The sequence below is a fragment of the Nerophis lumbriciformis genome, linkage group LG27 (assembly GCF_033978685.3).
Source record: "Nerophis lumbriciformis linkage group LG27, RoL_Nlum_v2.1, whole genome shotgun sequence".
Lineage (NCBI taxonomy): Eukaryota > Metazoa > Chordata > Actinopteri > Syngnathiformes > Syngnathidae > Nerophis > Nerophis lumbriciformis.
This window is the reverse complement of record NC_084574.2, coordinates 30947851-30963502: the sequence shown is the minus strand read 5'-3', so window position 1 is coordinate 30963502 and position 15652 is coordinate 30947851. Positions and strand designations below refer to the sequence as shown.

At 37.5% G+C, this 15652-nt stretch overlaps 1 protein-coding gene across 2 annotated transcripts; it reads right to left on the bottom strand.

Moving 5' to 3' along the window:
* Window positions 1-484: 484 nt before the first annotated feature.
* On the bottom strand, window positions 485-15071 carry LOC133624515 (uncharacterized). 2 transcript variants are annotated; one of them, XM_061988135.2, is made up of 3 exons: window positions 14639-15071; window positions 8324-8611; window positions 485-2087 (listed from the first exon to the last, which is right to left on the bottom strand). In XM_061988135.2, exons 1-3 carry the CDS (start codon window positions 15051-15053, stop codon window positions 1624-1626), a joined length of 1167 nt encoding a protein of 388 aa, XP_061844119.2. In that variant the 5' UTR covers window positions 15054-15071; the 3' UTR covers window positions 485-1623. The 2 variants fall into 2 exon arrangements, with proteins under 2 accessions (XP_061844119.2, XP_061844120.2); XM_061988136.2 differs by having other exon boundaries at window positions 8324-8608.
* Between the last annotated feature and the right edge of the window lie 581 nt (window positions 15072-15652).

Sequence of the window (15652 nt, the reverse complement as noted above, 5' to 3'; positions counted from 1 at the left end):
GGCTCAGTGGTATCTCTTATGTGTGTTTGCCATATAATGGTCACACTTATCATTACACCATGTACCAAATAAAATTGCTTCAACGTTTGTATGCACAACCAGAATTAATACCTACAGAAAGGGACAAGCAGTAGAAAATGGATGGATGTATGGATTAGTCACACCAGGTTATAAAGTGTGCTGTCAAGTTTTGAGAAAATAATGGATGTTAAGTGCGCCTTATAGTTGAAAAACTACGGTATATACAAACAGTAGCAATACCAGCGCTGGTGATAGGACCGAATAGTCTAAAGTTCAAAGCATTCTCTGAAAATGGTCGCTTTCCCATCAGGCACAAGTCATTGAAACAACGTTGAGAACTTGTTGAATTAGGTCCTGATGTTGAGCAACTCAAATATAACGTTGAAACATGCTCTTTGACGACGTTGAATTTTGGTCATATCCCAACCAATATTTTACAACAAAATACAATGTTGAAACAACATGCTTTTTAACAACGTTTATTCAATGTCAGGTTGTGACGTTGGCTAGACAGTGGAAATCTGGTAATTTCCCAAACAACATGGATCCAACGTTGGGACATCAATGTTGTACCAATTTACAAATACACCTAATTTGCAAAGTGGTTTCAAAGTCAATTATAAAGGACGTGTATGTATATTCAACGTTGTATCAACCTAAATAAGATACAATGTGTGTGTATTTGCAAAGACAGAAAACACAGGGTGTATTCATTGTTATGTCCTTGATCATAATGTACTGCACAACCAGTGAGACTTCTTGTGCAATTCACTCTGTCCCATGGTTAGAAAATATTATCCTAACATTATTAATAAATTACACTGAAACTCAAAATACAGGATGCATTTAGGCCAATCACACCACATTATCAATCATTTGTGTTAGTATTTCCACTGATGATGAGCAGTGAGCACAATTAAACATTTCGGTAACACTTTAGTATGGGGAACACATATTCACCATTAATTAGTTGCTTATTAACATGCAAATTAGTAACATATTGGCTCTTAATTAGTCATTATTAAGTACTTATTAATGCCATATTCTGCATGGCCTTATTATACAACCAGTAAGCCATTAACTAAGAGTCTTCCCTCAATAACCTCAGAATTATTGCTTATTAGTAACCCTAACCCGTTCCCCACCTCCACATCCTGGATTGTAAATAATGTAAATAATTCAATGTATATACTCTGATAATTAACTTGTGTGATGACTGCATTATGATGATAGTATATATCTGTACCATGAATCGATTTAAGTGGACCCCGACTTAAACAAGTTGAAAAACTTATTCGGGTGTTACCATTTAGTGGTCAATTGTACGGAATATGTACTGTACTGTGCAATCTACTAATAAAAGTTTCAATCAATCAATCAATCAAACCCTTATATGTTCCCCTAGTGTCCAAATAACTCTAAATTAAGTCTTTGATACTTTAATAAGCAACTAATTAATGGTGAATATGTTCCCCATATTGAAGTGTTACCAACATTTCATTTTGACTATTGTGAATGTAGGCATGAAAAATGATGTAATGAGTAAAAAAAACATTGAAACATAGCAACATACTGTTCTACACGCTTGTGGATACCACTCAGTTATGTGTTGTGTATGCGCTGGTGGAATTTGAGCCCTCCACCGTTCCTGAAGGACTTCCCACACTGTCCACATATATACGGCTTCTCACCGGTGTGGATCCGGAAGTGCCTGGTGAGCGCACCGGAGTGACGGAAACACTTCAAGCAGACCGAGCAGGTGAAAGGCCTTTCCCCCGTGTGGATGCGAAGGTGGGTCATGAGGTTTTCCCTGCGGTTGAACTCTCGTTTGCACTCTGGGCAGTGGAAAGGACTGCTTCCAGGTGGGTAACGGTGCATGTTGGCCCGTTTTCTGCTCGCGAGTGTCTTCTGTTGGCAATGGTTGGAGTGGAGCAGCAGCTCACTGGGCTTCTGGAAAGACCTGTTGCATGGCTTGCATGTATAGATGCGGTTATTGTTGTTGAGATGGTCGCTATGGGAATGATCTCCGAAAAGAAGTGAAGAGCCCTCCGCGTTTGGTAGAAAATCTAAAAAATGAAAATCACATAATTTAATTCAAGAATCTGTATATGCAACCTTACAAATCTCTAATACAGGCCATTTCTATTCAATCTAATTAGTAATTGTAAAAAAATATAAACATTTTTAAAAACATATGTTCTGTTAAACCACTAATGGTAATATAAGCCTGCTGGTGGTGTTCTTGTTAAAATGTTTGGTTTAAAAAATGTAACCTTGAGCAAGTTGCAAAGAGCCTTTTTAGGCCGTGTCCACATGAACACAGGTACTTTAAAAACACATACTTGTATGTGCATTATGGCCTCTTCTCCACATGCAAACACACAAATTTGTACTTAACAACTCACACTGGCCAATGTTAAAGGGGAACATTATCACCAGACCTATGTAAGCGTCAATATATACCTTGATGTTGCAGAAAAAAGACCATATATTTTTTTAACCGATTTCCGAACTCTAATTGGGTGAATTTTGGCGAATTAAACGCCTTTCTAATATTCGCTCTCGGAGCGATGACGTCACGTTGTGACGTCACACCGGGAAGCAATCCGCCATTTTCTCAAACACATTACAAACACCGAGTCAAATCAGCTCTGTTATTTTCCGTTTTTTCGACTGTTTTCCGTACCTTGGAGACATCATGCCTCGTCGGTGTGTTGTCGGAGGGTGTAACAACACGAACAGGGACGGATTCAAGTTGCACCAGTGGCCCAAAGATGCGAAAGTGGCAAGAATTTGGACGTTTGTTCCGCACACTTTACCGACGAAAGCTATGCTACGACAGAGATGGCAAGAATGTGTGGACATCCTGCGACACTCAAAGCAGATGCATTTCCAACTGGACTGGACAGATCAGCTTTCAGGAAAAGAGAGCGGAATAGGGTATGTCTACAGAATATATTAATTGATGAAAACTGGGCTGACTGCACTCTCAAAGTGCATGTTGTTGCCAAATGTATTTCATATGCTGTAAACCTAGTTCATAGTTGTTAGTTTCCTTTAATGCCAAACAAACACATACCAATCGTTGGTTAGAAGGCGATCGCCAAATTCGTCCTCGCTTTCTCCCGTGTCGCTGGCTGTCGTGTCGTTTTCGTCGGTTTCGCTTGCATACGGTTCAAACCGATATGGCTCAATAGCTTCAGTTTCTTCTTCAATTTCGTTTTCGCTACCTGCCTCCACACTACAACCATCCGTTTCAATACATGCGTAATCTGTTGAATCGCTTAAGCCGCTGAAATCCGAGTCTGAATCCGAGCTAATGTCGCTATATCTTGCTGTTCTATCCGCCATGTTTGTTTGTATTGGCATCACTATGTGACGTCACAGGAAAATGGACGGGTGTATATAACGATGGTTAAAATCAGGTACTTTGAAGCTTTTTTTTAGGGATATTGCGTGATGGGTAAAATTTTGAAAAAAACTTTGAAAAATAAAATAAGCCACTGGGAACTGATTTTTAATGGTTTCAACCCTTCTGAAATTGTGATAATGTTCCCCTTTAAGAGCTTTAAAAGTCTGTCTTCAGTGTGTGCGTGAGGACGGGTTAAACAATGGGTTTAGGGCCACAACAAGGGGCGGTATAGCTCGGTTGGTAGAGCGGCCGTGCCAGCAACTTGAGGGTTGCAGGTTCGAACCCCGCTTCCGCCATCCTAGTCACTGCTGTTGTGTCCTTGGGCAAGACACTTTACCCACCTGCTCCCAGTGTCACCCACACTGGTTTAAATGTAACTTAGATATTGGGTTTCACTATGTAAAGCGCTTTGAGTCACTAGAGAAAAGCGCTATATAAATATAATTCACTTCACTTCACTTCACAACAATCAAAAGCTTCTATTTATATTTTTCTTGCATCGATTAATCGTTTGAGTGTTAACTAATACACATTTAAAAATAAATCTACATACGGTACAGGCCAAAAGTTTGGACACACCTTCTCATTCAATAGGTTTTCTTTATTTTCATGACTATTTACATTGTAGATTGTCACTGCAGGCATCAAAACTATGAATGAACACATGTGGAGTTATGTACAAAGTAAAATGTAAAAAGATGAAATAACTGAAAACATGTTTTATATTCTAGTTTCTTCAAAATAGCCACCCTTTGCTCTGATTACTGTTTTGCACACTCTTGGCATTCTCTCGATGAGCTTCAAGAGGTAGTCACTTGAAGGGGTTTTCACTTCACATGAGTTATTGTTTTTGATGCCTTCAGTGACATTCTACAATGTAAATAGTCATGAAAATAAAGTAAATACATTGAAATGAGAAGGTGTTTCCAAACCTTTGGCCTGTACTGTATATATTTATAATTCATAATTTTTTAAATATCAAGACCGAATGGACACAGTTTTCAGAGTAAAGTTTTATTTGTATTAATGCAAACATGTTAAAAGTGCAATTTCGATGTTGATGTTGTACATTCATTAGAAAAGAAGAATGAAGTGTATATGACATGCAGAAATATTGTTGTTTATTTTTGCCTAAAATATGCGTTATAAGGTGTGTTTTATCCATTTACTCGATTATTTGAACGAACTAATCGATAGATTACATAGTTTCCCCTAAATTGCCAAGATACCTGTGGTGGTAGGGGTGTGGTCATTGTGACGTCATTGTATAATATGCTGTAATAGGATTTTCTTTAACAAGGCAAAAAAATGTATACATACATTGGAAAATTATTTAAAAAAATGTATGGCTTTGTTAATTTTGCCATGGCGGTGCGCCACAATACATGTAGAGGATTACCTGTCTTACTCGACAACTAAAATAGTTGATAGCTGCAGCCCGGCTTGCGCAATATAAACATACTGAAAGGACTTATTGTATGTTTAAGCGTGAATACACTACTATTTTAGCTGTACATTGACAAAAAGAGGGGTCAATATGAGCTTATAGTCCTTGGTTGCAGTGCATTTTGGATTGCATATGACAGCCTGTGTATGTGTTTGCATGGAGACAAAGATAATTATTGATAATGTACTGTACATGTGCGGATGGAGATGTTTTAATACCTTTTTAAAGTATCCGCGTTAGTGATGTGTGGATTGATACTGAAATATTGATACCGCCGATATCAGATCTCGATGATTAATCCTCAACTCAAAATATCGATACTTATGACACTTTATATCACGGGTGTCCAAACTTTTACCACCAAGGGCCTCATACTGAAAAGTCAACGTATGCGTGGGCCATATTGATATTTTTTTATTTAAAAAATGCTCAAATCAGATATCGTGTCAGCTATGTATTATACAGTAAGTGACTAGGTATATTATTATCAATTATTATTTACAACATTTCAGCTTTTTCTCATTACATACCTATTTTTTACTCTTTTTTTTTTTTTACATTTTTACTATTATTTTTCCCCATGTAGGAATAGAATAAAAATAATAATAATATGACTGTGCAACTGCATAATCTAATGTGTCCAAAATTCTGCTTGTTCGAAAATATTAGTGGTTATGTTTATTATGGTTGTTATAACTTTTCAAATTAATTCATAAGTTAGTATTATTTCATTTTTTATTAACTAACTAAATTTTGTTTATATTTTAAGTATATTGCATTTTTATTTTGAGAGCTTCTAATATTTTAGATCCATCAATGACTGCATACTGAAAAGTCAAGAATGTAGGGAGGGATTAAAAAAAAATATATATATATATATATATATATATATATAAATATATATATATATTATATATAAATATATATATATATATATATATATATATATATATATATATATATATATATATATATATATATATATAAAATCAAAACGTTGTGTTATAGGTGACTAAGTATATTATTATTAATTTTAAGTTTAATAATGTCAGCTTTTCCCCTATTGCATTCAGATGTTTTGCTCTTTTTTCTTATATTTTAACTATTGTTTTTAGGCAGATATATTGTTAGATAAAAATACACAACTTTTAAAATTTTAGCAGACAAGTTAGGTATATTTACACAAAGTATCCGTATCGGATCGGTATCGCCAATACCAGCTTGAATTTTAGTTGGTATCATATCAGAAAGAAAATCAGTGGTATCGCACATCACTAATCCGCATTCGATTTAAGATTTAAAGGGTATGGTGGGAAAAATGGAAGGATGCGGGGAACACTTTGAGACATTAAATATGCTAAAACAAAGTCTATATACAGTGGGGCAAAAAAGTATTTAGTCAGCCACCGATTGTGCAAGTTCTCCCACTTAAAATGATGACAGAGGTCTGTAATTTTCATCATAGGTACACTTCAACTGTGAGAGACAGAATGTGAAAAAAATCCAGGAATTCACATTGTAGGAATTTTAAAGAATTTATTTGTAAATTATGGTGGAAAATAAGTATTTGGTCACTTCAAACAAGGAAGATCTCTGGCTCTCACAGACCTGTAACTTCTTCTTTAAGAAGCTCTTCTGTCCTCCACTCGTTACTTGTATTAATGGCACCTGTTTGAACTTGTTATCTGTACAAAAGACACCTGTCCACAGCCTCAAACAGTCAGACTCCAAACTGCACTATGGCCAAGACCAAAGAGCTGTCGAAGGACACCAGGAAAAGAATTGTAGACCTGCACCAGACTGTGAAGAGTGAATCTACAATAGGCAAGCAGCTTGGTGTGAAAAAATCAACTGTGGGAGCAATTATCAGAAAATGGAAGACATACAAGAGCACTGATAATCTCCCTCGATCTGGGGCTCCACGCAAGATCTCATCCCGTGGGGTCAAAATGATCATGAGAACGGTGAGCAAAAATCCCAGAACCACACGGGGGGACCTGGTGAATGACCTGCAGAGAGCTGGGACCAAAGTAACAAAGGTTACCATCAGTAACACACTACGCCGACAGGGAATCAAATCCTGCAGTGCCAGACGTGTCCCCCTGCTTAAGCCAGTGCATGTCCAGGCCCGTCTGAAGTTTGCCAGAGAGCACATGGATGATACAGCAGAGGATTGGGAGAATGTCATGTGGTCAGATGAAACCAAAATAGAACTTTTTGGTATAAACTCAACTCATCGTGTTTGGAGGAAGAAGAATACTGAGTTGCATCCTAAGAACACCATACCTACTGTGAAGCATGGGGGTGGAAACATCATGCTTTGGGGCTGTTTTTCTGCTAAGGGGACAGGCCGACTGATCCGTGTTAAGGAAAGAATGAAGGGGGCCATGTATCGTGAGATTTTGAGCCAAAACCTCCTTCCATCAGTGAGAGCTTTGAAGATGAAACGTGGGGTCATGACAACACACCGCCCGGGCAACGAAGGAGTGGCTCCGTAAGAAGCATTTGAAAGTCCTGGAGTGGCCTAGCCAGTCTCCAGACCTCAACCCCATAGAAAATCTGTGGAGGGAGTTGAAAGTCCGTGTTGCTCGGTGACAGCCCCAAAACATCACTGCTCTCGAGAAGATCTGCATGGAGGAATGGGCCAAAATACCAGCTACTGTGTGTGCAAACCTGGTAAAGACCTATAGTAATCGTTTGACCTCTGTTATTGCCAACAAAGGTTATATTACAAAGTGTTGAGTTGAATTTTTGTTATTGACCAAATACTTATTTTCCACCATCATTTACAAATAAATTATTTAAAAATCCTACAATGTGAATTCCTGGATTTTTTTTCACATTCTGTCTCTCACAGTTGAAGTGTACCTATGATGAAAATTACAGACCTCTGTCATCATTTTAAGTGGGAGAACTTGCACAATTGGTGTCTGACTAAATACTTTTTTGCCCCACTGTATGTTAAGATATCCAAACAAAACATCTACATCTGAGCTTGGTGTTGACAGGTAAGAAAAGCTAGTTTTGCATAATAGGACCCCTTTAAATAAACAAAATCTACAAAACTAGTTGATATTAACAAAGTCATCTGCACTTTGATGAATAAGGTGAAAAATACTACTGAATTTAAAAAAGAAGTAAGAAATCGTCGCAAAATACGTAAGTGGGGTTTATGTACCCCCCAAGAACTACCCGTCCCCGCTGCTCATTGCTGTCAAGAGGTGAAATAAGCGGTAGAAAATGGATGGATGGATGGATGGATAGTAAAACCTAAACATTTCATTCACATTGTTTTGTATGTAAAACTCTAATTATTCTCTATTGAAGTGTTTTGTCAAGACCAGATCGATTTGATTTGCATTACTTTTCATGCAATTCAGTTTTCAATGGACCAATGTAAAATAAAACAAAAAAAAACTTAAATAACATGATTGTCATCTTACTTTGTTGTGAGTTCTGGTGCTGAAAATCCTGCGCTTCTGCAATCCACTCATGCAATAAAGTTGACCGGACGGTGGACAAACACTCTGTGCTTAAGTCGTCCACTTGCAGTGAATCCATTGATGGAGGTGATGCATCCCTCGTCTCTTCTGGACTCTCCTTCTTTAAGGTCATTTCCTCCACTATGGCGCTGTCTGCAGCGCAAGGCGTTGGTGTTTGGTGGTGTGGTTGGTACTGGCAGAGTGGGTTTAGGCGTTCTACCTTCACCACACATGCATTGGACAGCTCTTCTGTGACATAATAAAGAAAAAGATCATTCATTCATCATTTTAGATGCTCAAAATGCTCAAAGCCCATTAGTCTTCCATCCCATAGTCCGGGGGTCAGCAACCCTCGGTCTTTAGCGCCGCCCAACTGGCTCCCTGGACCTCTTTCAGAGATGTGTGAAAATGGAAAAAGAGGAAGAAAAAAAAATATTTTTTGTTTAAATATATTTTCTGTAGGAAAACAAACATGACACAAATTTTCATAATTGTTAGAAATCCTACTGTTTATGTTATACATGCTTCACTGATGAGAGCATTTTGCAAACACCGTTTTGTCCTACTACTTTCAGTGATCCTTGAACTCATCGTAGTTTGTTTACATGTACAACTTTCTCCGATGTTGCCCCGGAAAGATGTGTTTATGCTACTTCTTCTTTGTCTCATTTTGTCCACCAAACTTTTTATGCTGTGCGTGAATGCACAAAGGGTATCTTTGTTTATGTTATTGATTTGCTGAAGTGCTAATCAGGCATATTTGGTCAATCCATGATTCTAACATGCTATTTAGGCTAACTCCATGTATATATATTGCATCATTAGGCTTCGTTTGTAGGTATATTTGAGCTAATTAAATTTCCTTTTGTCCTCTGTGTATTTAATTTATATTTTCATGTCTCATGACACATTATCTGTATGTAATATTGGCTGCATTTTGGATAGTTGTTGGTGTGCCATGTTGTTCCAGAGCACAGCAAATGTTACCAAGCTTGCAAAAATTGTAATAAATCCATTAGAAGAAGACAGCCTGCCGTTTACATAAACTTGAACACACACATCTATACCTTTGGCCATTCTAAGACAGTCATTTCCAGGCGTTATCTCACCCTTTGAGAAGCCTCCATTTTACCAATGTGCAATTTCCAATGTTGCAAAAATGTGTAGAATAAATATTAAAACACAACATTTCTGTCAACGAAGATTTGCGTCAGCCTTTGATAGTAGGCTAATGTAGCTAATATACACACTTACACCATGTGTTCATTATAACACCTCTATATAAGACTTTTAAAGTCATTTTGATAGAAGGCTAATATAGCTAATATAGACACTTACATCATGAGTTGCCTTCATTATAACACTTATATAAGATTTTTAATTTTTTGCGGCTCCCGAGAAGAACTCAATCTTTCATACCCTGAAAATCTGACAGTTAAATATGTCCGCACTGAATTATGAAGCTAAATCATACTAGTACTCACGTATACTTCAGGTGCACATAAAAAATGACGATCTCGATCTTTAATGAGCTGTATCGAAAGCAAAAGCTGCCATTTTACTCAAGAACATAAAAAGTAGCATGACTGTCGATTAGGGATGGGTACCTTTTATATTTGAACCGATACGGTACCTGGGAATCAATACCGGTACTCAACGATATTGTGTGTTAATGTGCTAATACATTTTATTCAATAATAACATTTTTTTTAATTCAGATTCGACACTGATAACTGTGCTGTCCAGATGTTGTATCTCCTTTTCTTACACTTCTGAGTCTCAATTGCAAGAATTACATAATATACTTTGCATGCAGTTGCCATTCCAAGAATATAGTGGTAGTAGTGTTTAGACTACGGTGTGTTGCCCAGTATTAAAAAAAAAAGTAGTCTTTGCCATTAAGATGAATGTGCCAGTCTTGACTTATTTTGAGCCCAAAGTGTTTATCCTGTAAGTATTGTACGTATTACACACCAGCCGTTTAATTAATTGTAGTTTTCAGTACCAAATTTGGAGGGCAGGGGTTGAAATCGCCATGTAAAATGCTAATGCTAATCAGTAGAGTGTATATGGCAGAGCTAAAGTAAATTAGCATTGAGCTAGCGCATTTTTGGAAAAGTGGAGCCCTACTTTATGTTCGAGTGTTTTCTACCAGGCCTACCTGCTTTGTTGGCATGGAAAATTGCAACATTACAACTGAGTCCTGCTTGAAAGCTTGTTTCTTCGCAGAGTGTTTGGCCAGTTTGCAATCGTAGCTAACATCACGTACAACAGATGTATGGAAAAATGGCACTGTTTGATTTGATTTTACGTGATTCGATACACGGAAATACAGACAGAATTTGGAATTTACTTTTGTAGCTGTATGTAGAAATGGCGTTGCTGAAGTGGCAGATAGTTGCAGCAGCTCTGTCCTCTTTTAATGTCATTTATACCTTGTTTTTTGTGGACTTTTTGTATCTGCATTACAACCACATAATTTCCCAATTGTGGGATAAATAAAGTCTGCCCTATCCCTCCAAAGTCCAAAGTTTTTTATTTTATATATTATTGATCTGTGTAATGTCTCAAAATGCTCAAAGCTGGTCTTATTTGTAGGTGATACAAATATATTTTTTTCTGATAGTATCTTGAATAGACTTATTGATACATTTACTTTAGAAATGAAGAAAATGCAAACATGATTCAAAAGGAACAAGTTGTCTTTAAATTTAAGTAAAACAAATATAATTCTATTTGGAAATAAGAAGATAAATACACAAATAAAAATGATGATTGAAGGGATAACATTAAGCGAGTTGAGAAAATTAAATTCCTCTGTGTAATAGCACATATTAAATATATCCATTTGAAATGATCAAGAAGCATTGGAGTGCTTGCAAAAGCACAACAAGAGCTAGATGGAAAATCCCTCCAGCAACTCTACTATTCACTCATTTATTCTTACTTAAGTTACTGTGCAGAAGTTTGGGGAAATAATTATAAAAGCAACATACATCCCTTAACAATCCTACAAAAACGGGCACTTAGAATTATCCATAATGTGAGGTTCAAGGAGCACACAAATAGCTTATTTTTAAGGTCAAAATCAAAACTGTTAAAATTTCCCAATTTAGTAGAATATTTGACAGGGCTTATCGTGTTTAAAGCTTAAGAAGTTATCAATTGCCTGCAAATATTCAAAGTTTGTTCATTGAAAGGGATGTGGGGTATAGCCTCAGAGGAACGGCAAAATATAAACACACTTTAGCACTTAGCACAAGGAAAAGTTTTTGTGTCTCAGTCTGTGGGGTGAAATTATAGAACAGCCTGAGTGATGAACTCAAACTGTTCAAACATTGAGCATTTTAAGAAATTGTACAAATCTAATATTTTGGTTCGGTATAGTGAGGTCTAGGCTTATTTTGAATAGGAGTATGAATTACTTATATCAGTGGTTCTCAACCTTTTTTCAGTGATGTGCCCCCTGTGAACATTTTTTTAATTCAAGTACCCCCTAATCAGAGCAAAGCATTTTTGGTTGAAAAAAAGAGATAAAGAAGTAAAATACAGCACCATGTCATCAGTTTCTGATTTATTAAATTGTATAACAGTGCAAAATATTGCTCATTTGTAGTGGTCTTTCTTGAACTAATTGGAAAAAAAGATACAAAAATAACTAAAAACTTGTTGAAAATAAGCAAGTGATTCAATTATAAATAAAGATTTCCACACATAGAAGTAATCATCAACTTAAAGTGCCCTCTTTGGGGATTGTAATAGAGATCCATCTGGATTCATGAACTTAATTCTAAACATTTCTTCACAAAAAAAGAAATCTTTAACATCAATATTTATGGAACATGTCCACAAAAAAATCTAGCTGTCAAAACTGAATACTGCATTGTTGCATTTCTTTTCACAGTTCTTTTTGACAGACATTTTAGTGAGGGTCAAACCATCATGGCATGGGGGAAACTCTGGGTTTATGGTAATGAATGGAATAGCCTACTTGATTTGATGTTCAGTTTATGAACTTACATTCATATTTTGTTGAAGTATTATTCAATAAATATATTTATAAAGGATTTTTGAATTGTTGCTATTTTTAGAATATTTAAAAAAAAAATCTCACATACCCCTTGGCATACCTTCAAGTACCCCCAGGTGTACGCGTACCCCCATTTGAGAACCACTGACTTATATGACTTACTGATGATGATATATTGAGAATTGCAAGCACATAGTTCTGGGTAAATTAAGTTATGTGGATCCAGATGAATTTGATAAAATGTGGTTAAGAGGAAACTGGATATTAGTTAAAGTAACTATGTACAAAATGGGAAGATCAAAAAGTTTATGCTTCTTCCCATTACCCTTTTGAGATATGTTTAATTCAATTTTATTTTATTTTTTGTGAAATAATAATATTGCCATTGAGCCCAAGACTGTTCAATGGAGATATATATGTATATTATGTACTACATGTATGATGTGGAGCTGACTATGACATACTCAATACACCAGTGATTTTCAACCTTTTTTGAGCCAAGGCACCTTTTTTGTGTTGACAAAATCCGGAGGCACACCACCAGCAGAAATCAAAAAACAACGAAACTCAGTTGACAGTAAAAAGTCGTTGTCCCAATTGTTGGATATGAATTTAAACCATAACCAACCATGCATCAATATAGCTCTTGTCTCAAAGTAGGTGTACTGTCACTACCTGCCACATCACGCCGTGACTTATTTGGAGTTTTTTGCTGTTTTCCTGTGTGTAGTGTTTTAGTTCTTGTCTTGCGCTCCAATTTTGGTGGCTTTTTCTCTTTTTTTGGTATTTTCCTGGAGCAGTTTCAGGTCTTCCTTTGGAGCGATATTTCCCGCATCTACTTTGTTTTTATCCTTCTTCGTGGGGACTTTGTCGATTGTCATGTCATGTTCGGATGTTACATTGTGTACGCCATCTTTGCTCCACAGTAAGTCTTTGCTGTCGTCCAGCATTCTGTTTTTGTTTACTTTGTAGCCAGTTCAGTTTTAGTTTCGTTCTGCATAGCCTTCCCTAAGCTTCAATGCCTTTTCTTAGGGGCACTCACCTTTTGTTTATTTTTGGTTTAAGCATTAGACACCCTTTTACCTCCACGCTGCCTCCCGCTCCAACATCTACAAAGCAATTAGCTACCTGCTGCCACCTACTGATATGGAAGAGTATTACACGGTTACTCCACTAACCACGTTAAACCCAGATTCCGATCTAACAAAGGTCTTAACTCATTCTCTTTCTATGCCACATCAATGTGGAATGCACTCCCAACAGGTGTAAAAGAAAGGGCATCTCTATCCTCCTTCAAAACCGCACTAAAAGAACAACTCCAGGCAACTTCAACCCTAAACTAACACCCTCCCTTCCTCATCATACCTCTTCGGATTGTAAATAATCAAATGTAAACAATCAAATGTAGTCACTTTTTCTTATAATTTCTGATCTCTCTCTCTGTGTCCAATACTTGCTGTCAGGGGCGCCGAAAAGGGGGGGTAAAGGAGACGGATTCTAGGGGCCCATGATGGAGGGGGGCCCAGAGAGGCACCTAATGATGATGAAATTATAATACAGAAAAAATAATGACACTGTGTTGGGGGCCCTGTAAAGATTCTTTTCATGGGGCCCAAAATCCCTAGCGGCGCCCCTGCTTGCTGTACATATGTACCAAGTCAGACCTACACTGTTCCAATGTCAATTTCTCTGATGATGCAATTGTTGATGACTGAAGTGTTGATACCAACCAAACTTAACCCCCCCTCCATATCCCACACCCCGGATTGTAAATAATGTAAATAATTCAATTTATATACTGTGATGATTATCTTGTGTGATGACTGTATTATGAAAATAGTATATATCTGTATCATGGACCCCGACTTAAACAAGTTGAAAAACTTATTCGGGTGTTACCATTTAGTGGTCAATTGTACGGAATATGTACTTCACTGTGCAATCTACTAATAAAAGTTTCAATCAATCAAAAAAAAAGTTTTAGACAGGACCAACACTCAACAACAACACATCATTTACAGACTATAATTACTGGTTTGCAAAAAATATTTTTTACCCCAAATCGGTGAAATTAGATCATCTCCCACGGCACACCAGACTGTATCTCACGGCACACTAGTGTGCCGCGGCACAGTGGTTGAAAAACACTGCAATAAACAACAACAACTACTACTTCCCTATTAACTTTTCCTTACATGATGCTTTCACACAGTCACACATTGTTTACCAAATGAAAACTAGTATACCTTGAGTGAAACATGCATCACTGTGTGTCTCTTCAGCACAGTCCGACCTATGCATGTCGTCACGGGTCTCATGGTCCACTTTGGCGGTGGAACATCCACCCGTGTCCATCCTCCACATGTCTTCTCCATCTGTTCTCGGGCCGATGTGAGGCAGGAGTCGATCAGTGGGATCGGAGGCAGAAAGTGGAAGCCTTAAAACAGGAAGACCAACACTTCGGTTGAGGTCTACCGCGGCTCGCTCCAATTGTTCTTTCAAAGACTCGTTTTCTCTCCGTAGATCGTCGCAGATGCTACTCGTCGCCTTGCCGACAAGTCCCATCACATCTCGGACAGCCGAGTCCACAGCCACTTGGAATGCTGCGCGGATGGCTGCAATAAGGTCCTGCTGTACGACGTGCAGTTTGCTCATTGTCATTTTGAAACGTTTCCGGTGTTGACGTCGTCCTTGAGAAACTGCAATGTTTCACTTCCGCAAACAGGGTGGGACTGAGGGGGGTGTGGGTCGATCCGGACATCGACTGAATCGATACCAAGTGCGTGATCTGTATTGGACCACTATTTAAGAAAAAGGACTTGAATGGTAGCCATAAGAGGTTTGTTTTTGCTTTGCTGCCTTTCGAGCTAATGCAACGAAATGTCGTTCTTATCTGTACTGTAAAGTTCAAATTTGAATGACAATAAAAAGGAAGTCTAAGTCAAAGCATTCTTGCCAACCTTGAGACCTCCGATTTCGGGAGGTGGGTGGAGGGGAGGGGGCGTGGTTGGGGCGGGGGCGTGGTTAAGAGGGGAGGAGTACATTTACAGCTAGAATTCACCAAGTCAAGTATTTCATATATATACTGTATATATATATATATATATATATATGTCTTAATAAGGTTATCAAAAAAATAGTGCTCGATACCGTAGTAGAGCGCAATATATGTATGTGTGGGGAAAAAAATCACAAGACTTTCATCTCTACAGGCCTGTTTCATGAGGGGGGTACCCTCAATCGTCAGGAGATTTTAATGG

Bases quoted from the DNA above. Each gene is read 5' to 3' on its own strand.
- LOC133624515 (XM_061988135.2), bottom strand. From the start codon at position 15,053: ATGACAATGAGCAAACTGCACGTCGTACAGCAGGACCTTATTGCAGCC. The intron at 8,612-14,638 runs GTATACTAGTTT...ATTATGTCACAG, and splicing joins TGATGCATGTTTCACTCAAG to AAGAGCTGTCCAATGCATGT. The intron at 2,088-8,323 runs GTAAGATGACAA...TTCATTTTTTAG, and splicing joins GCACCAGAACTCACAACAAA to ATTTTCTACCAAACGCGGAG.